Raw genomic sequence first — 22,563 nt, 5'->3', positions numbered from 1 at the left:
GGGGGAGCACAATTCAATCTATAACACACACCCTCACGTGTGTCCTTGTTGCAGCAAGGGACAGGGATGTTCATTTATTCATTCAACCTGAGTGCACTGGTCACCAACTATGCCCTGGTATCTGAACCAGTTCTAGCAACCCAAAGTAAATGAGGGTTGGCTTTACCTCCACAGAGCGTACAGTCCAGTGGGAGAGACCAGCTCCAACGCCTGGCAACCCCATGTATGACAGAGTAGACGTGGGCTTCATAGGGTTTTCTTTCTTTCCTTTTCTCTTCTCTTCTTTCCTTTTCCTTTTTTTTTGTGTTCCTGCCCTCCACACTGAATCCTGGTATGGCACTGTAGGATAAGCGCTGGACTGAAAAGCTGGCTTAAACCACAAGTTTAGCGGTTCAAGCTCACCAGCTGCTCCTCTGAAACCCTATACTGGATCACTATGAGTCGGAACCAACTCAATGACACTTAACAATAACAACAGCCCTCCACATGGAGTTCTGGTGTGATGCTGTAGGATAAGCACTGGACTTGCTAACCATAAAATTGGCAGTTCAAACTCACCAGTCACTCTTTGGAAACCCTATACAGATTGCTATGAGTCAGAACTGACTTGATGGCACTCAACAACAACAAACCCCAACATGTGTCTGTTTTATATTGGGGGAGATGAGTTAGGAGTAAGAAGTAAAACTTAGTGTTAGGACTATGGTTAGGTCTAGGCAAGGCCTAGGACACCATTTAGTATTTGGATTATGGTTAGGACTAGGGTCAGTGTTGTGAGTAGGGGTTGGGCTAGGATAGGAGTAAAGTTTGGTCTAGTTTTTAGGGTTACACTTAGGTTTATTCTTATTTATTTTCTTTAAATCTACTTGATTTCCTCATCATTTGGAAATTCTGTAACTACATTATTCCCTCAACACTTCATGGGTTTTATAGTTGTTACAACTATACCTCTGGTTCTCTGTTTTCAGTCTTGTACATCTGTTTTACTTTGAAATGTCTGTATCTGCTTGAGTTCTGGGTGATGTTGTCATGTGTGTTAGCCTTTGTTTGTTGTCTGCTGTTGTTCGGTCTATGGCCAAAGAGCTCCTTTTAGTAAGTTCTGTAAGGTTGGCTTGGTATTTAAAAAAGTCTTTTAATTTCTGTTTATCTGAAAATGGTCTCATTTTGCTGTCATATTCGATGGACACTTTTGCTAGGTATGTGATTCTTGGTTGGCAGGTTTTTCTGTTTCAGAATTTTATATATGTCATTCCGTTGTCTTCTTGCCTGCATGATTTCTTCTAAGAAATCAGAGCTTAGTCTTATTGCTGTTGTTGTTGTTAAATGTCATTGAGTTGGTTCTGACTCATAATGACACTGCATAGGGTTTCCAAGGAATGGCCAATGAGTTTGAACCGCCGACCTTGTGGTTCCAACCAACCTTACACTCAAGTTTTTATCCTACAGCACCACTCTCCTTTGCAGGTAACTTTTCATTTTTCCTGATCTGCTCTCAGGATTCTTGCTTCATCTTCCATTTCAAAAGTTTGATTACAATATGTCTTGGTTTCCAATGGCTGATTTTTTCATAGTTTTCCAGGCCTTTCTTCCAAGGTGCTTCAGGTTGCACTTAAATAAGCTTTTGGTTAACAGCCAAGCTGTTAACAGCTATCTGGCTAGCATTTATTGTTTACACCACCCAAGGGCCCAGGGGAAGAGAGAAACAGATAAATAGACAACTACAACACAGACCTGAGGCTTGGTTAGGGACAGAAGCCTTGGTTTCAGATAACAGAGTCTTGGTTAAGCAAATGGAAAAGGTGAGGTTTGGTTTCTTTTCACAGAGGGTTCTGGAAAACATCTTAGATGCTTTTCCATCTCCTCGCCTGTGCTGCTCTATGCCTAGGATGCCCTTACCTATATCCATCAGTCTCCACCTCACTGAGGGGGCTGGGAAGGACGCTGGTTAGGGCAGGATTGAGCTATAATTACTGAAACAGTCACTTCCCCTGCAAAATCCCAGACCTTCACCCTGACCATCACCCCATTATGGCCAGACCATGGGGGTGTGATGTTAACAGGTGTGCATGCCTTATATCACCAGAGGAACAACACAGAGACAGATTACACAGGGAACAGGATAGCAACCTCCTGGCTTGCAGGGCAGGTGATGAGTTGGGGGCTGGCAGGTCATAGTATCCCATCATACCAAATACAAAACCATCAAGAAGCAAAGGTGTATCTGGGGGAGATCATAGAAGGCAGAGTGGCAACAATGTGAGAAATTTCAAGGAAAAAAAGGCCTTGGAATTGCTGCCCTTCAGAGATAACAAGGAGTCCTGGTGTGGTGCTGTCAGACTGCAAAGTCATTTGAACTGCAAGGTCAACGGTTCAAGCTCACCAGCTGCTCCTTGGAAACCCTGTACAGGGTCGCTATGGGTTGGAACCAACTCAACAGCACTTAACAACAACAACAAGAGATAACAAGGCTGGACTGTGATAAAGTTGATTCTAACACATAGCGACCCTGTATAGAGTTTCCAAGGAGTAGCTGGTGAGCTTGAACCACTGACATTGTGGTTGGAAGTCCAGTACTTACCCTATAATGCAACATCAGGACTCCACCAAAAATTCAACTGAGAAAATTGATTGTGGGCAGGAAGTTGTGAGAGATGGTCCCTGAGATTTGGGGTTCATGAGGATAATGCAGTTATGACTCACTCTCCTCCTGCCCTTCTGTGATGTAACTCAGAGAGCTCTGGCAGGTGGCTTTGGACTGCAGCAAGGAAAGAGGAAACCCAAGCTTACTCTCTAGGGCTTGAACCCATGACCCAGGATCCAGGACCCCTCACCAAATCTCACCTTGCCCCCTTGGATACAGCCCTGGGGCAGACAAGACTGGGATAATTACCACCCAATAATCTCATCCCCTCCTTCTGATTCACCCCATGAAAAAACAATTACATCCTGTTTGGCCTGTTCCTGAATAAATTGTGGCTTGGGAAGGAACAACGTGAATTTATGGGTTATGGGTTCAATATGACCTCAGGCAATAAGTCACTTTCTTCTCATCTCTGGTCTCAGTTTCTGTGTCAGTAAAATGGACACATGGGCTTCTAAGGGGCCCTTTCAGCTCTGCTGATACCACTGCTGCCAGCTGCCAACTCTGATTCATAGCAGTGACTTTAGTCTGTACAGCAGAACAAAATGTTGCCTACCCTTGCACCTGTAAGATTTTCATTGGCCAGTTTTTGGAATTAGATTGGCAGGCTTTTCTTCCTAGTCTGTCTTAGTCTGGAAGCTCCATTGAAACCTGTTCACAATGGTTGACCCTGCTGATATGTGAAATACAAATGGCTTAACTTTCAACATCATAGCAATACATATGTTACCATAGTACAAGCTGGTAGTTGGATCATGGCTACTGATATTAAACTTGATAATTCCTGTATAATAAGGTATATGGGGTTCCTGCCTGTGTTTTCATACTAAGCAGAGGTCAGCTGAACTCACTGTTCTGGGGCTTGAGAGCCTGTTCCTAAGAACTCCTGAAGCTAATTCACTTCTACTTCTTGAAATGTGAGAATTGTCAAGTTCAGTGGCATAGTACCTGGGTACTGTTGTTCTGGCTTCTGCCACATGGGGGCACTGTTGAGCACTCATCCTGCACAGTTGTTGCTCATCACTCTGCAGGGGGTTGATCATATGCTATCTGGACAAATGGTTGAACCTTGATAAAATTATTTTGGTACAGTAAATTTTTTTGGTTGTTGTTGTTAAGGGCCATCGAGTTGGTTCTGACTCATAGCAACACTGAATGGGAGCGGCTGGTGAGCTTAAATTGCTGACCTTGTGGCTCAAACTGATATCCATGCAGTCCAGCACATTAACCTGTAGTGCCACTCCAGGACTCCCATCTTTTTGGTACAAAAGGAAAACTTGGCTGACGATAATTTAAGAATGGTTGAAGCGGTACCTCAAAGGAACTGCCAGGAATTCAAGCCTGATTCAGAAGAGGGTGTGGAAGGAGGGATGTCATTTCTGATGTCAGATGGATCTTAACTGGAAGCAGAGAATACCAAAGATGTTTACCTGTGTTTCACTGACTATGCAAAGGCATTTGACTATGTGGATAATAACAAATTATGGATAATGATGCAAATAATGGGAAACCCAAAACACTTAGCTGTGTTTATGCAATACCTGCACAAAGACTAAGAAGCAGTCATTTGAACAGAAGAAAGGGATACTGGTTGGTTTCAAATCAAGAAAAGTACGTGTCAGGATTCTGTCCTTTCACCATACTTATTCAATCTGTATGCTGAGCAAATAACCCAATAAACTGGACTATGTGAAGAAGATCATGGTATCAGGATTAGACTGCGATATGTAGATGACACAACCTTTCTGGCTGAAAGCAAAGAGAATTTGAAGCACTTACTAATGAATATCAAGGACTATGGCCTTCAGCATGCATTATACCTCAACATAAAGAACAAAAATCCACACACCTGGACTAATAAGCAACGTATGATAAATGAGGACAATATTGGCATTGTCAAAAATCTGATTTTCCTTTCATCCACAATGAATACCCATGAAAGCAGCAGTCAAGAAACCAAATGACATATTACACTAAGCAAAACTGCTGCAAAAGACCTCTTTGAAGTGTTCAAAAGCAAAAATTGTCATTCGAGGACTAAAGGTGAGCCTGACCCAAGTCATGATAGTTTCAATTGCCTCACGTGTTTATGAGTAATTTAGATAATGAATAAAGAAGACCAAAGAAGAATTGATTCCTTTGAATTACAGTGTTGGCAGAGAATATTGAATATACCACCAACTGCCAGAAGAACAAATAAACCTGTCTTGAAAGAAGTACAGCCAAATGCTCCTCAGAATTTGTGCCACATATCTGGACGTGTTATCAGGAGGGCCTACTCCCTGGTGAAGGATGTCAGGCTCAGCAAAGTAGATTGGCACAGTCGCTATGCCATTGGGTTCAAGCATAGCAATGACTGTGAGGATGGTGCAGGACCAAGCCGTGTTTCGCTCTGTTGCGTATGGGGGCGTTATGAGTTGGAACTGACTTGATGGCATCTAACAACAGCTTAACATACAGAGGTTATAGGAGCTCCCAAGCTTGAGACATACGATTTCAGCTGTGCAAGTTCCTACTCACATATTTAGTCTCTGTTCCCAAATTATGAAGCCAAGCTAGAACTTCCAGCTTTAGCCAAGCAGGAACTAGTCTTTGTCATGAATCTCATGGCACCAGTTCAGACTCCTCACTAGTTCAGAGACCAGTTAGAAGTTGCTGCAGTGGAGACAGATGTCAGTAGCTTGACTGAGAACGAGCAATGCAGATGGAGAGATGTGGGTGGATTAGGGACAGGTTTTGGAGATGCTGCCATTTGGATTTGATGAAGGGTTGGATTAAAAATATGAGGGCAAAGAGAAATCTCTAGGCTTTGGCCTGAACATAAGCATAGATGGGGTGTCCTTTACAAGATGGAGATGACTGGAGGGGCGGGGAGCAGGTGGAGTGAGGAAAGAAATCAAGAATTCTACTCTGAGCATCTTTATTTGGCTTTGTTGAGGAAACCAACAAATGTAGATTTCAGGTGGATGGTTGAAAATATTGTTTGGAATTCAATGATAAAACTGGAGTGAAAATGTAAACTTGGGTGATATTAGCAGCAGACATCAGTCAAGACCACTTAATTTTATCAGAAAGTTTCCAGTAATAGTAACCATAATAAAGCAAGCACTTGTGAGCCCCATTAGTTTCCTCCTGAGATGCTAATTACATCAATTTCCCCATCTCTTCCTCAGTTTTATATACCCAGCAGGTCTTTGAGGAACCTCCTTTATCAGACCACAAGAGATCCTGTTATTCCCTTGCCCCAGAGAAGTGGGTATCTGGTGCCCATGTTGTTGTTAAGTGCTCTCAAGTCAGTTCCGACCCATAGCAACCCTGTATAGGATTTGCGAGGAGCAGCTGGTGAGCTTGAACCACTGACCTTACAATACAAACCAACTTTACAATACAAACTGACTCTGCAGTCCAGCACATTAACCCACAACACCACACCAGTACTCTAGTACCCATAGATGTAGGTATGTAAAGGAGGCCACTCAAAGGATTTTTATGCAAAATAAAATCTTTCCTAAGATGACTTGCTCTTTCCACCTCTTAATGGAGACGATGTTGGTATAATTTCTGTAATTCTACCTTACTGTGGCTACTTTTAAAAAAAAAATCACTGTTAGACGCTGGCTTAAAACAATAACAGTTATTAAGTATTATTATTATCATCACTGAGGGTAACCTTGGGTTGGCTAGGCAGCTCCTGCTTAGAGTCTCCTCTTGATTGCCAACAGACCATGGTCAAGGTAGATTCATAACAAAGGCTTCTTTTCTTGCATGTCTGATGGTTGGTCTGGGAAAACTTAAGCAACTGAAGACTTCTCATATATCTCCACCTGGCCTCTCCAGTATGGTGATTTCCTGTTGGCCTTTTTTATGTAGCAGCTCAAGATTCCAAAGGTGCTTTTCCTGAAAGAGAACTAGTGAAATGGAAGCTGCCTTCTTTTTATAAGCTGGCATCAGATGCCATCTAACACTCACATTCTGCCATATGTATTAGTCAGAGAAATCCCAAGACCCTGCCCAGATTCAAGTGAGGCGTCAAATTGTAAGACAAGCATGTGGGATGGAATCTGTCTATGCTTGTGTTTATATCTATGTTTATATCTATACCTGTGCCTACATCTATACCTATATCTGTACATAAGTCAAGAGACAGTCATTCAAACAGAACAAGGGGATACTGAATGGTTTAAAATCAGGAAAGGTGTGCACCTGAGTTGTATCCTTTCACCATACTTATTCAATCTGTATACTGAGTAAATAGTCCAAGAAGCTGGATTATCTGAAGAAGAACATGGCATCAGGTTTGGGGGAAGACTAAATAACAGCCTATGATATGCACATGACACAACTTTGCTTGCTGAAAGTGAAGAGGACTTGAAATACTTATTGATGAAGATCAAAGACTACAGCCTTTGCTATGGGTTGCATCTCAGTGTAAAGAAAACAAAAATCCTCACCATTGGACCAATAAATCTCATCATGATAAACAGAAAATATTGAAGTTGGCAAAGATTTCATTTTACTTGGATCCACAATCAATACTCATGGAAGCAACAGTCAATAAATCAAAAGACATTACATTAGGCAAATCTGTTATAAAAGGCCTCTTTATAGTGTTCAAAGGCAAAGATATCATTTTGAGGATTAAGATGCACCTGTCCTTGTTGTTGTTAGGTGCCATCAAGTAGTTACCGACTCATAGCGACTCTATGTACAACAGAACGAAACACTGCCTGGTCCTGGGCCAACCTGCCCTAGGCCATGGTATTTTCAACTACCTCTTTTGCATGCAAAAGCTGGACAGTGAATAAAGAAGAAAAAAAAAAAAATCAATCAGTGCATTTGAGTTGGTGGAGAATATTGAATATACCATGGATTAGCAGAAGACTGAACAAATCTGTTTTGGAAGAAGTATGGTTAGATTGCTCCTTTGAAGCAACAATGGTAAGACTTCATTTCTTGCCTTTTGGACATAACTGTCAGGAAGGACCAGTCTCTGGAGAAGGACATCATGCTTGGTAAAGTGGAGGGTTAGCAAAAAAAGGAAGGCCCTCAACAAGATGGATTTTCACAGTGACAACAACAACGAGATCAAACATAAGACTTGTGCGGATGGCAGTGTTTCATTCTGTTGTACTTAGGGTCACTATGAGTTGGAACTGACTCAACAGCACCTAACAACAGCAGTGTCCCTATATCTCTATCTAAATTGCCTGTCTAGGTTGATGCCTACATCTCTATCTTTACCTGCCTATTGTTATTTGTTGTTAAGTGCTATCAAGTCAGTTTTGACTCATAGTGACTGGCGGGTTTGGAGTGTCTATGTTGTTGTTGTTGTTAAGTGCCATTGAGTGGGTTCTGATTCATAGTGACCCTATATAGGGTTTCTGAGGTGCAGCTAGTGGGTTTGAACTGCCAACCTTATGGTTTGCAATCCAGTGCTGATCCACAGCACCACACCAGAAGTCTTATACCTATCTATAAATCTGTATCTATCTATTTATTGATGAAACTATCTTTCAAAAACACAATGTACCACACTTACCATGTAACAGAAGGAAAGAAATGGACATTTGATGGTAACCTACTAGGTGCCAGTATTGTTCATATATCATCCAATCTTGTTACTTAAGCTGAGAAAACTATCATCATGCCTAGTTTTGTGGTTGAGAGAGTTAAGGTATACCAAGGCCACACACTGAGTGAGTTAGTGGTAGAACTAGGATGCTGACCCAGGTCTAAGAGATGCCAAGGTGTGTTTTTCAACTACTCTGGGAGCCAGAGAAATAAGAGGAGTTTGGGGAAGAAATAGGTAACCTTCATGGCAGGGGTCTCAAGAACCAGACTGAGTAATTAAGTCTTCTTCTTGGGGAAGGAGAAACACCTTAAGGAGTCATGAAAACTGACCTTGTTTCTTGGAGATAGTGTGGCTGTGTCTCCCTTCTCACCAAGGGACTGCAGTCAGTTCATAAATGTTCAATGCTGGTGAAGGATGACCCTGGGACCAGCTATGAACAAGGGATGAGAAATAGTTATGGAGCACTCCTCAGCATTCTCACACTTCACAGAGGAAAGAGATGGTTGGCCTTGGCCTGGGCTTTGGCCATGGGAAGGAGGCACAAGGCAACAGGAAAAAGGGCAGAAACCTATGGTATCAGAGAGTGGATCCCACTAACTACAAAGAGAGAAGAAATATGACATTAGCTGAGTGCCTGTTTTGTACCAACCACCTGATAGGCCCCTGTGGGTTAGTACACTGGACTTCAAAGTCAGTTTGAACCACAAGGTCCATGGTTCAAATCACCAGCCACTCTTCAGAAACCCTATACAGGGTCACTATGGGTCAGAACCAACTTGATGGCACTTAACAATAACAACAACAACCAGGCCATTGGAACTCATATAGGAGCAGGCTTCTTGGTTTAGTCCTACCAAGAATCCTGTAAGGTTGGTACTATAACTACCTCTATTCTTTAGCTTAGGGAACTGAGACTCTGAGAGGTCAAGTGACATGCCCAAGGTCATGTGAGATATGGGCTGAACAGGGGTTAGGGCTCTGGCTTGTCTGGCTCCAAACCTTGTGTTTTTTCCATTCCAACCTCTGACTATGAAAGATTTGGTCTCTGCCCATAATCATCAGGAAGGCAGAATAGCATAGATTCCTGGTACCACCATCACTAGCAGTATGACCTTGATTAAGGTGCTTAAGCTCTCTGTGCCTCAGATTCCTTATCTGTAAAATGGAGATGATAATAGTATTTACTACATGAGATGATTATGAAGACTGAATAAGTTTGGAAATACAAATCAACACAGACAACAGTGTCTGACTCATGATGAGTACTACATGTGTCACCTCTTCAACTGCTTATTATAACTATCATTGAAGGGGTGGCTTCCATGCTTATCCAGCCTCTGAGTTATGGTTTGCAGGTTAGAAAGAAGAACTGAGTATTTTTATTGGAAAAGGGTATTTAAAACTTATCTAGTCACTAGAGTTTCATATTGAACATTTCAGCAGGTATGAACTGACAGCTACAAATTTGGATGTGAAAATTATGTTACATTTACAGATGCTACTTAAATGAATTAAATCTAAGTTTGAGGCATGATCCCACTAAGCCTTTAGATAATTCCACCCCAGGAATTCCATTCCTCCGTATTTCGGTTATCTATTGCCCTGTAACAAATCACCCCAACACTTAGTGTTTTAAAATAACAACAATCATTCTTTTGCTGCCAAACCCACTCCCACCTAGTCAATTTTGACCCATAATGACACTATACAGGGTTTCCAAGACTGTAAAATTTTACAGGAGTAGACAGCTTCATCTTTTGCTTGGGGACCTACAGTTTGGACAGGGCTCTGCAGGGACGGCTCATCTCTGTTCCACATAGAACTGAGCTTCTGTTAAGGGTGATGGAAAAGTTGGAAACCAGATACTGCTGATGGTTGCACAACTTGATAAAATCATTAATGTTATTTAAAAGGGAGAGAGAGTAGTGAAGGAAAGCCTCACTGCAGAGGAGAGGGAACAAGTTATGTAGGTTTCTAACAGGATAGGGAACAACATACTCAAAGGCTCTGAAAAGGAGGTATCCCTGGCAAGGTCATAGAACAGTAAATTGGCCAGTGTGGCTCAAGAGAAGTGAAAGAGGGGAGATGACTCATGTAGATCCATCCAACTTCACACTTTCTCTCAAATTTTAGAAGTCAACCACCTCCCTTCCTTCCTTGCTTGCCTCGCTGTGTTCCACACTCCCAAGTCTCCCAGGCCATACCCTGGTGGTACTTTCCAAAATTTGTGCTTTGACATTTGAGATTATCTGCTTATTGTCCACCTCCACTACTAGAGAGCCAGCTGCCTGAGCCTAGGGCCAGAGTCTGTTTCTGGGATCCCTGCATCAGCTGCATCCAGAGCAATGCCCAACACAGAATCAGACGCCATAATCCTTATTGCATTATAGTGAAACTCCAGCCAACTGAAGGAGAATGTTTGAATTGAGGTCAGATGTGCCACCCATCTCTCCAAATCAAGACTCAGTCTTGATGCCACCTTCTCAAGGTAGTCTCCATGTCACCTTTCAGACTGGGTCAGCCCCTTTGGTAGATATTCTTCAGTTCAGCCTACATTTCCTTGAGCGCATATAAGGAAATGACAATTGGTCATTGTGGATCCATCAGCTTAGCATCTGTCACACCTGTTAGTCTGGAGTATGATAGCGCTTGTGTTCTAAGAGCTCTAAAAGACCTGTAGTTATCTTCATAATCATCCCTTAAGGTATAATTATTCCCATTCTAGAGATATGGAAACAGAGATACAGAGAGGTTTTTTGTTGTTGTTGTTGTTGTGAAGTGCCGTTGAGTCGGTTCCAACCCATAGTGACCCTGAATAGGGTTTCCAAGGAGCAGCTGGTAAGCTTGAACCACCAACCTTGCAAGTCAAATGGCTTTGCAGTCTGGCACAGTAACCCACAGTGCCATACCAGGACTCCACAGAGAGGTTTAGTAGAAGGTAATTCAGCCATTAGATGACTGTTTCAGAATTAGAACCAAGAGCAGTTGAGCCTGGAGGCAGTTCTATGGTCATTGCTCTCCATGGGCTCACTGTGCTGTCTTGAAGGCAGGCCTACATCTGTCCTGTTCACCAATAGATCCCCAATGCCAGACGTCAGCCTGACACAGAGAATCTACATAATAAGTAGAGCTGGGATGAACAAGTAACTAGCTGAATGAATCTAACAGGTGAACAAGCCAGGTGAGGGTTGAGATGCATTTTGAAGACATGGTCTCATCTCTGCCCTCTCACCACCCAGGGGTCAGAATCACCGACGTGGACTGGCAGCAGCAGAAGAATGGCACTACCCACCATACCCAGGAGTTCCCCAGCCCTAATCTGGTGGTTCGCAGGGGCCAGATGTTCACCATCATAATGAATTTCAGCAGAGCCCTGGAGAGCCAGGAGGCCCTCATTTTCACAGTAGAGACAGGTAACTGTACCTCACAGCACCCCTACTGGCCTGCAATCAGTTCAGAGAGGCTTATCTTCTGACCCATCACCCGAGACCCTCGCATTGCAGGTTTGGCACAGACATTAGGGAAAGCAACTCCTTGTAGGTGGATTGGACTTCAAATCCTGGAGGCTTTTGATAACAGTTTTCCAGGAATAGATGTCTGGAATACTAGGAACCCAGGAAGCCAAGGCCTCTAGAAGGGCATGGGAAGTCCTTGTGCAGTTTGGGAAGCCATGCTTATCCTCTGCTTCTAGCTACACAAACTCAGAAACCAGACATTTGGTTTCAAGGATCCTCTCACTTTCTCTTTGGTCCAAAAAGGGCTGGGAGTCAGGACAGCAGCGTGTATTGGCGTGTATCCTGCTTAGCCACTGGTCTCTCATACCTTGGCCACATCGTTTCTCCAACAGTTCCATCAGTTCAGGCCTGCAGCTTCGCTGCTTCTCTGTAGCTGGTCTTCCCTGGGATGGCTGGGTTTCCTGACCTCTTTTCCTCTCCCCCAGGACCACAGGCTTCTGAGGCCCTCCACACTAAAGCAGTGTTCCAGACATCAGAGCCAGAGGAGGGCGCTGTCTGGAGAGCAGTCCAGGAGGCTCAGACTGAGAACAGCCGGACCGTCAGCCTCACCAGCCCTCCAGACGCTGTGATTGGCCGCTACCGGCTGAGCGCCAGGGTTTCCTCTCGCCGCAAGCACAGCAACAGGAAGCTGGGCGAGTTTGTTCTACTTTTCAACCCATGGTGCACAGGTAGCAGCTGCAATGCCAAGGCAGAGATATTCCCAGAAGCTATTTGCCTTTGGGGGAGACTAAAGGGTATCCAGGAGGCAGGCTAAAGGACAGGAAGGTGAATGTCAAGACCTGAGCCAAACTGGGCTAGGTAGTGGTGGGCTCTGGGCAGAGGAACCTAGCAGCAGGTACTACAAAGAAGCCATATCATGGGGACTAGAGGGTGGGGGGATGTGGGGGCAGGGAGGGGTCCTGGAGACCAGTGTGCAGTGAGAAGCTCCAGATGACCAGAAGAGGTCCAGAAGTTGTAAGAGCCTGGGTTTTGATGTCAGACAGGTCTTGATTTAGTCACAGCTCTACCAATGAGCTAGATTGCAAGATCTGTTTGAACCGCAAGATTGGTGGTTCAAGCTCACCAGCCGCTCCTTGGAAATCCTGTACGGGGTCGCTATGACTTACTCACTCAACAGCACTTCACAACAACAACATTGGTTGTAAAATACAAGGTACACAGTAAGGCCTCAGTAGAGAGTTGTGAAGCACCATCAAGTCCATTCCAACACATAGCGACCCTGTATCAGGTTTCCAAGGAGTGGTTTGTGAGCTGCTGATATCTTATTATTAATAGGGAATCTTCTTATTAATACTTAAGAAATGCAAGGCTACCGTTGTTGGCATCAAAGAGGGTCATCAAAAGGTGTCAGAACTCCTAATATCTTTTTGTCTTGGACTGGGTTAGGGTTGGGTCCTGCTTGAAGAGATAACATCCCATGGGGTGGGATGAGGGATCAGGGGCTTGGCAGAAGTGTCCCCTTGTGCTCTGCAGCCTCCAGGCACTGTCCTGCTGCTGACCCCTGATGCAGCCCCTTCCCCGGGCCACCACGGCCAGAGCTCCAGCCCATGCGGGGCCTGATGACTGCTTTTCAGAGGATGATGTGTTTCTGGCGGAGGAGGACGAGCGACAGGAGTATGTGCTCAATGACAGTGGAGTCATCTTCCGAGGCGTGGAGAAGCACATCCGAGCCCAAGGCTGGAACTACGGGCAGGTCTCCAGGGGCACAGGCCAGATGGGGTGTGGGCTGGGTGGTGAAGTCAGCTTCAGAGCCCTTGGTCTGCTCACTTGACCCAAGACAGGAATAAGTTAGGCTGATTCCTGGCACAAATGCATTCATTAATTGTGTCAAGACCTGTGCTAGGTCCTTGGGAGGGGAGGCACTTCAAATACAGTCTGGAAATACAATAGGTCAGTTCTGTTATGGAAAGAAAAAAGCTTAGATTAGAGGTTCTCAACCCTTCCAGGGCATCTGAATCCTCTGAAGGAATCATTAACACAGCTTGCTGGATGCCACCCCCAAAGTTGCTGATTCAGTAAGTCTGAGACAGAGCAGAGAATTTGCATTTCTAAAAAACTCCAGAGTCCTGGTATGGCACTGTGGGATAATGCACTGAACTGCAAGGTCAGTGGTTCAAATTCACCAATCTCTCCTCAGAAACCCTTTGCAGGGTCGCTATAAGTCGGAACCGATTAGATGGCTCCCAGGTGATGCTGATGCTGCTGGTCTGGGAGCCCACCTTGAGAGCCACTGGCTTAGTTAAATAGTTACAGTCCAAGGTGCAATGGAGAAGGAAAGTCAAACTAGTAGAGTAGAAAGGAAATTCAGAAAATTCTACCCAGGGACTGGGAATACCTTGTTTCTATTGGAGGCAGATCTCCAAAGGCAGAAGGAAGAACAGATGCAGCAATGTGGAGGTGGGAAGTGTGAGAGCCATCTGAGGCTCTGCTGAAGAAGTCGGTCTGTCCAAGCCCAGGTGCTCAACAGGGAGGAAGGTGGAATCTCAAAACAAACATCAGGTCTCCCCAGCCAGGAACAAGTTGGGCAGCTTAAGCATTGTCCTGAAGACCAGGGATTGATTATTTGGGACTCCGAGACTGAGCGGGTGTGCTATGCTAGAGAATTAGGGTCTGGCTAACCCCTACTCAGTACTCACTGATTCCTATCAATCACAATCAAGTGCTGCTGAGTCGATTCGAACTTAGATAACATCCCTCCAGGACAGAATAGAACTGCTCCCTAGAGTTTCCAGGTTATAAGTCTTTACAGAAGCAAGTAACTGCATCTTTCTCCAGGGAGCAGCTGGTGGGTTTGAACTACTGACCTTTTAATAAGCAACCCACTCTGGCACCACAGCTCCTTCACTGGTTCCTCGTTGTTGTCGTTGTTAACTGCCCTCTAGTTGGTGCTGACTCATAATGACCCTGTATAGGGTTTCCAAGGAGTGGCTGGTGAGTTTGAACCAGCGACCTTGTGGTTCAAACCGACCACAAGGTGTAGTGCAATATCCCACCATGCCACACTAGGACTGGTTCCTAGACCTTCCAAATTTTCAGAGACCACAAATTCTTCATTTTTATGTAAAAATCCCCCAGTTTTGTTTTGTTTTGTTTAAACAAATTCAAATCTATGTACTAGAAAACATCAAATAGACCGTATCAGCATATAGAAGAAGTGGATGCAGCCCAAGAGTTTTTGTGACTTTACTGTTGGTAAAGGGGAGCCATGGAGGGCTACTGAACAGTAGAGGGACATAACTAAAATTGAGCTTCTGGTCCCCAAGTGACTCTGAGAATGGGTTTCTGAGACTTGTAGATGCTCCGTGATGTCCCTGGGGGTGAGGTTGGAATGAACCCTCCACACTGATACAAGTGACTGGGTGTATGGGAGGGTCTCAGACATGGGCAAGGCACTAGCCTCTAAGCATAGCCTTTCTGGGAAGCAGTTTGAGGAGGACATCCTGAATATCTGCCTCTCCATCCTGGACCGAAGCCCCAGTCACCTAGACAACCCAGCCACCGACGTGTCCCACCGCCATGACCCCATCTACATCACCAGAGTGATCAGTGCAATGGTGAGGCTCCCCAGGATGGTTCTCCCAAGGCAACACCCCATGATTTTTCCCAAGGCACCCCTGTTTTGATGCTATGTAGCAAACCACTGCAACAGTCAGTGTCATGAAACCCCCATTTATTAAGATTGCAACTTTGTAGATCAGGAACTTGGGCAGGGCACTGTGGAGATGACTTGTGTCTGCTGTAGGTGTCTGGGATGCAGATGCCTGGGATGGTTTGATCAAGACCATATATCTGGGTTCTTGGTTCTAGCTGCTGATACTTTCTTGATTCTCTTCCATGTCATGTCTGCTGAAGCAGAAATATCCAATATGTCTGATACCTGGCCTGAGATGGCTGGGGCTAGCCAAGCATTTTTTTTTCTTTTCATGCAGTCTCCCCATGTGGTTAGCTTCAGCTTCCTCACAGCATGGTGGTCTCAGGGCAATTAGACTTCTAACATGGCCGCTGGGGCTACTGTGCAATTGTCCCAACAGAGAGGAAGTGGACTCAGGCTCAAAACCTGGGCTTGGAAACTGACAGCATTGCTTCCACCATAACCATTGGTGAAAGCACTATAGCCACACCCATATTCAAGGGGAAGGGTTATAGCTCACAGGCCCCATGCTGTCCTCCCTAAATAGGAGCACTCTTTATCACAGCCAATGGCAAGGGCAGGGATGGGTAGTTAAGACTCCAAAAATAGACCAAGGTTCAGTTTTCGTATTTAATACTCTGGATTCCTCAAGATTTTACAGAAATGTTGGAACAGAGATCATCAAAAGTAGCAATCAGTCCAAACAGTAGAGATCACAGCACTGTAGACAACAACGCAGGCTCCCAGGTCAAAATATCAAATTCATGGGTCACCTTTTACCAACTTTGGACAAGTCCCTTAACCACTCTGAGAGCCACAGTTTTCTCCTCTGTAAAAAAAGAGAGAGAAACCAATAGAACCTATCTCACAGACTTAGCCACCGTGGTGTACACAGAGTCCTTAGGACAGTGCTGGCACTCACTAAGCATTTAATAAATGTGAACTGTCTCTAGGATTACACCAGCAATAGGCCCAACAGGAAATACTAAAATTATACATCAGAAGATCCAAGTAGCAAAGAATTGAAAAAAGGCAAATAGTACCAAAATGCAGGACTTGGAGGCAGCAGATGCTCCCAATTTCCAGGCAATTTAAAAGTAAGGGGCGGGCCCAAACCAGTGGGTAGTCCAAAGTTGGAGATGATTTCACAGTGGTGACATTTCTGGAGGGGAAGCCAGGCAGACACCTTGAAGGAACCCTGCCTGGTTGTGGACCTGTGTCCTTTCCTCCCAGGTGAACAGCAACAATGACCGGGGCGTGGTGCAAGGCCAGTGGCAAGGCAAGTATGGTGGCGGCACCAGCCCACTGCATTGGCAAGGCAGTGTGGCCATTCTGCAGAAGTGGTTCAAGAGCAGGTTCAAGCCAGTCAAATACGGCCAGTGCTGGGTCTTCGCTGGAGTCATGTGCACAGGTACTTAAGAAAGAAGGTCCCTTGTCTACCACAGAGATTTCCCCTTTGTTTGTATTTGCATATATTTGCATAGGTCAAAATTCAGTTTTCTTTATCTGTGGTGGAGAAGTCTAGTTGGTGATAAGAGAAAAAAAAATAGTTTGTTTACATGATTTTTAATTTTTTTTAATTTGGAGTTCCTACCTTTCTCTGTGGAATCCTGGTGTGGCACTGTGGGTTAATGCGTCGGACTGCAAAGTAGTCGGTTTGACCCCCAAGATTAACGGTTCAAGCTCACCAGCCCTCCTTAGAAACCTTATACAGGGGGGCTATGGGTCGGAATCGATTCAAAGACATTTAACAACAACAACCTCCCTCTGCCTTTACCTACTGTGTGCCCTTGAGCAAGCCCTGCTGATCCCTAGGCCTTAGGTTCAACTGTGGAAAATGAACACTTCTAAGCTATGACCTCCATGGTCCCCCAGCCTCAGTCCATCTAATATAACAGGGGTGGTGGTGTCTCCAGAAGACCCCAGCGAGGGTACACAGCAGAGAAAGCAGATGGGAGGCTGAGCCCGGCCAAGGCAGACAGACCAGAGGAGACAGGGAGGGACTTTGGTCTGAAATGAGGTGCTGCCTGCTGAGAGCAGCCCCTCTCCCAGGTCTGGGATCCTGACCTGCTCCTGGAATGTTCTGACCCCCTGCTCTTCAGTCCTTAGGTGCCTGGGGATCGCCACAAGGGTTGTTTCCAACTTCAACTCGGCGCATGACACAGACAGGAGCCTGAGTGTGGACAAATACGTGGACTCCTTCGGGCGGACCCTGGAGGACCTGACAGAAGACAGCATGTGGTGGGTTGGAGTGCCTGGCCAGGGCTCCCCAAGCCCAGCAGGTGTGGTAAGGCCACATCTTCCATCATAGTCAGGGAGGGAGAGACCCAGACCTACAATCCCACTGTTCTGAGTCTGAGTCAGTTTTGTGGGGAACAAGAGATGCCCTGTGGAGTGTGGGGTGGGGCCCCAAGAGGCAGGACTCATCTTCTGAGAGGTAGAGGGATCAGAGGTCAGGAGAGGGTCCAAGATGTGACTGCCTTGAATGCTCAGCTCTAAACTGCGCAGTCTGTGGGAATCTGAGCCCTCCCCAGATTCCTGTGCCTTCCTAGGGGTTTTCCTCAACATAGTCACTTCCATGTTGGGTCCTGTGCTGTATTCTCCAGGTGGGAAACAGCCACTTCCATCAGTTAAAACAAACCTAAACTCTTCATACAGAGCTTTGAAAGTTACTTTTAATTTAATTTTAAAAAACAAGAAATACATTCATGTGGGCAGGTTAATACTCAAAAACTACAAAATGGGTTAAAGAGAAAAATCTCTCTCCCACCCACTTCCCCAAGCATAGCGTCCTCCTCCGCAGATACAGAGGATGACTAGTTTCTCATGTAGCCTTTCAGAGAGATTCTCCAGATAGAACAGCATGCGTAGACACAATCCCACTCCCCTCTTGTACCTGGCAGCATAGAGCCAATCTGTTCTTGCTTGTACATTTAACAGTTTCACAGCATTACATACAGAGTTTCCTTATGTTGCAAAGTGTTTGAAGTGTTCATAATAACACTCGGCACAATGAACACCTAGCCTGCCAAGCCCAGTCCCGAGTGCTGTTCAACTATTAACTCAAGTATCCCTCCAAGCAACCTGTGACTCACTTAGTATGTTGTCTCTTTTTACAGATCGGGAACTGAGGCACAGAGAGGTTAAGTAACTTGTCTAAGGCCACAAAGCTAGCGAGCAGAAGAACAGAGTCTGAACTTGTTCTGCCTCTCAGTTTCATGGAAAAGCCATCATTTATGTAACTACCTAGTATGGATGGACATTTGGATTGCTTCTAAACATTTGCTTTTATAAACAAAGTTTCAGTATATGAATGTCTATTCATATACAGGCAAATCTGTCACATGAACATTTTTTTGTTGGGTCATCTTCCTAAAGATGAGGGCAGGCAGTGCACAGTATACCTACAGACATACAGACAGCCTCAACATCCCTGTTCTTAGAGTGTCCTTCAGCAATCCCCAGGGGAACGTGCCCAGGCATCTTTCCCTCCATCTGATCTCCAGCCTCACACCACCCCTCTGATCCTCTCTTCTTCCCTCTCCTTCTCTTCCCTCATCTCCCATCATTCCCTCTCCTCATCTTTAACACGAAAATTTTTAAATGCATTCCTAAGGCCGGCAGAGCTGTATAATCTGCAGTCTACCTCCACTGTGTGATGGTCCTACCTCCGCGATTACTACATCCTTTCTGTTCCTTGAATCCTCTGAGCCTTTTCTGGTCTCAGGACTTTGCAGCTTCTGTTCTCACTGTCCACAATGCCATTCCCTTTACTCTCCCTGTGGCTAGCTCTGTCTCATTTAGGTCACACCTTAGCTGTCACTACCTAGATTATGTCACCTGCAGTCACCCTCTCTTCTCACAGTATTGACTGTTACTTGTCTTTCTTTGATTCGTCTATTTACTTAATTTTGTCTGTCTCCCCAACTGTCTGCTTTATTAGAAGCTAACCTGCAGGAGGGTGAGGGTCCTCTACCTAATTCACAATTGGATTTCTGACACTTTGAACAGATCCTTGGCACATATCTAATATGTGATCCTCATACATTTGAATGGAGTCCTGGTGTGGCACTGTAGGTGCAGCACTGGACTTCCAATCACAAGGTTGGAAGTTCAGACACACCAGTCGCTCCTCAGAAACCCCATATAGGGTCACGATGAGTCAGAACTGACACTTAACAACACTAATAATGCACATCTAAAGGAGTGGTTCTCAAGATTCAGTCAGAGCCCCCCTGAGTACCAGGCCCAGAGCAAGGTTCACAGTAGGAACTTTCTCTCCTTTGGATTTCTATATTCACCCTACTTCACCTCACCCTTTTCTCTCTCTACGGCAGGAATTTCCATGTCTGGAATGAAAGCTGGTTTGCCCGGCAGGACCTAGGCCCCACTTACAATGGCTGGCAGGTTCTGGATGCCACCCCCCAGGAGGAGAGCGAAGGTACAGGCTCAGTAGGCAGGTCCCCAGATCCCTGATCTTCCTCACCACACAGCTCATGCCCACCTCTCCTGCCCAGGTGTATTTCGCTGTGGCCCAGCCTCAGTCACTGCAATCCGTGAGGGCGATGTTCACCTGGCCCATGATGGCCCATTTGTGTTTGCGGAGGTCAATGCAGACTACATCACCTGGCTCTGGCACAAGGATGAGAGCCGGGAGCGTGTATACTCAGACACGAAGAAGATTGGGAGATGCATCAGCACCAAGGCAGTGGGCAGCGACTCTCGCGTGGACATCACAGGCCTCTACAAGTACCCAGAAGGTAAGGGCAATATGGCAGTCTCTGCCACCCTCCCGAAGACACTGTGTCTATGGATGCCACTAGGTTCCAGGCCCACTCACAAAGGCTGTAATGTTCTTAGCAGCTTCCATTCAGCACTGTCTTTTGTCAAAGTGAAAACAAAGAAGTTTATTGGTGGATTGAAACAGTTTGAACTAGAGAAATGTAAAATCCACAACGGATTTCTTCAGTAATGGTGGAGCTGAACAGGTACAATCGTATGGAAAAATCAAGGACTTCAAAATGCAAAAATTCTAATTGCAGAGTTGACCATTAGGAAAGCTAAAGTCAGATTTTCCCGAAGTGGGACTTGTAAGGGATAAGACAACAAGGTTTAGGTGGGTGTGTAAGATTGGTTAAAGAATTTAATTGCAGAAGTTTGTGACTAAAGCTGGACACTGTGAGGTGGTCACAGCTAGAGGATACTCTCCTCTGGGAATGTATTATAAAAATTGTTTTTGCAAGTATCACATCTCCTGGGGTTATCTTGGCAGGGGATTTCTGGTAACAACTTGCATCAGGAGCCCTGAGAACATATTGTGATATCCCTTTTTGATTTGACCACAGAGAAAAACATTGCTTTCAATACATGCTTAAGTCCATATAAAGGTTAATGGTATCAAAGACAACATTTTTGTTAAAATGGAATTTGTGGTCAGTCTTAGGCCAACCATCCATGCTAAAACAAGTGCTTCAAATTTAGGGTTCTCTCACATTCCCTCCTCTTGATCAAGGATTTCAGTAGAAATCCTGTTTAAAGAGTGACTTCTACCACATGGACTTATTTCCTTGGTTTGTTAGAAGGATGTCTATTTTCAATAGGTTTATAAGATCCCAGACTCTATCTCTGTACTAGTAAGCAGGCACCATATTTCTAGGTTTTGTGATGCCATAGCTTGGGCCTCTGCTTTTCTGATCTGAGACTAGGGTATATAGATAGCGTGGCCACAATGAAGGGACAACTTGACTTCTAGGGAACAGAGTCCAGGATGAGATTTCAAACACATTATGAAAGTTCTTACCTATGTACATGATTGTATTTAAGGGCATTTTAGAATTTTGAGTAAGATTATTGATCATACATTTCACATAACATTTCATTTTCCAACAATTTCAAAAACAGCAATTAGTATCATTAGCCCAGTTTAGTAAAACTGACCTGGTCCATGAACCAATTCCTTGAGGCAACCAGCTCAATCTGTCTAGGGAGGGTGAACCTAGCATAATGTCTCTAGAGTGTAATGAAGTAGCTTGTTGGTAGACTCTCTGGATGTCTTTCATTTCTCAAAGCAAGTTCTTAAGTGTTCCATGACCTGGTTGGGTTAAATTACAGCATGGTACCTGAGGTGAGTCTAATAATCCAGGGCACTGTGATAGTCTAACTCAGATGATTTGCTTAAAAGCTGACAGGATAACTGGTAGCAGTATCTAGTATCAAACTATAATTTAGGATGAGTGCTGAAAGAGAGTCTGGATTTTCCTGCATAGACTTAGGGGATACATGATGCAGCCAACACCTAGTAACTGGCACTAGCTACCAATTGGGCTAATTTAACCAATGCATTCTCACGCCATATTGGTAAGGATTACATAATATAATAAGAGAGAATACATCAGGAAAGTTTTATAATGGAGAAACACTAATCAAATATAATAAAGCAAATATCATAAAAATAATAGCTATGATAACATAAATTCCCCTTCACTTCCTTTTATGTAAAAAAGAAGATAGGAAAACTTGTAATTTCTATAGCAAGGCTATTAATGTCAGAATAGCTAGAGTGAGAAAAAAAAGATATAAACACCAATGTGAGTGGTTCGCACTAATTAATTTTATCAAGGAATAAGAACTAATTAGAAGTAATATACTGTGTACCATCAAGCTGGTTCCAACACTTAGCAACCCTGACAGGGTTTCTGAGATTGGCTAGTGTGTTTGAGCTGCCAACCCTGTTGTTAGCAGTCCAGTGCTTATCCTATAGCACCACACCAGGGCTCAGAAGTAGGTTGTTGTTACTGAGTGCTGTTGAGTCGGTTCTGCCTCATAGGGACCCTGTATAGGCTTTCCAAGGAGTGCCTGGTGGGTTTGAACCGCCGACCTCATGGTAAGCAGTACAGTGCTTATCCTACAGCACTACATACACTAGGGTTCAAGAAGTAATATAGTGGGTTTAATGATGTGCATATGCACAGAACATAAAACGAAATTCAAAGATTTTTAGTTAACTTCATGAAGATAAAATTTACTACGGAATAAGGCACTTGTAAATGCAATTAATATTTTAAAAGGACAACTATCTCTATAACTTACATAAGAAATAAAAGAAGAAAACAGAAAGTCTAATAACTTGCAGAAGATCTTATTCCAGGATCTTGGGTTAGCTTCCTACTTCTCTGATGTTGTCTGCTTCAGGGCATTTGCATTA

At 44.5% G+C, this 22,563-nt stretch overlaps 1 protein-coding gene across 1 annotated transcript in view; it reads left to right on the top strand.

Moving 5' to 3' along the window:
• The first annotated feature begins 11,421 nt into the window (after positions 1 to 11,421).
• The window catches only part of TGM6 (transglutaminase 6), a 67,927-nt gene continuing 56,785 nt past the window's right edge, over positions 11,422 to 22,563 (top strand). The window contains exons 1-8 of the mRNA XM_006874864.1: positions 11,422 to 11,626; positions 12,154 to 12,396; positions 13,303 to 13,421; positions 15,154 to 15,282; positions 16,593 to 16,770; positions 17,462 to 17,600; positions 19,697 to 19,800; positions 19,877 to 20,119. Of these exons, the coding sequence (XP_006874926.1) occupies positions 11,422 to 11,626; positions 12,154 to 12,396; positions 13,303 to 13,421; positions 15,154 to 15,282; positions 16,593 to 16,770; positions 17,462 to 17,600; positions 19,697 to 19,800; positions 19,877 to 20,119 (1,360 nt within the window). The remainder of the gene's footprint in view (positions 11,627 to 12,153; positions 12,397 to 13,302; positions 13,422 to 15,153; positions 15,283 to 16,592; positions 16,771 to 17,461; positions 17,601 to 19,696; positions 19,801 to 19,876; positions 20,120 to 22,563) is intronic.

The sequence above is a fragment of the Chrysochloris asiatica genome, unplaced genomic scaffold, assembly GCF_000296735.1.
Source record: "Chrysochloris asiatica unplaced genomic scaffold, ChrAsi1.0 scaffold00304, whole genome shotgun sequence".
In the NCBI taxonomy this organism is placed as follows: domain Eukaryota; kingdom Metazoa; phylum Chordata; class Mammalia; order Afrosoricida; family Chrysochloridae; genus Chrysochloris; species Chrysochloris asiatica.
The sequence above is the reverse complement of the archived record's forward strand: the minus strand, read 5'-3'. Positions and strand labels throughout refer to the sequence as shown.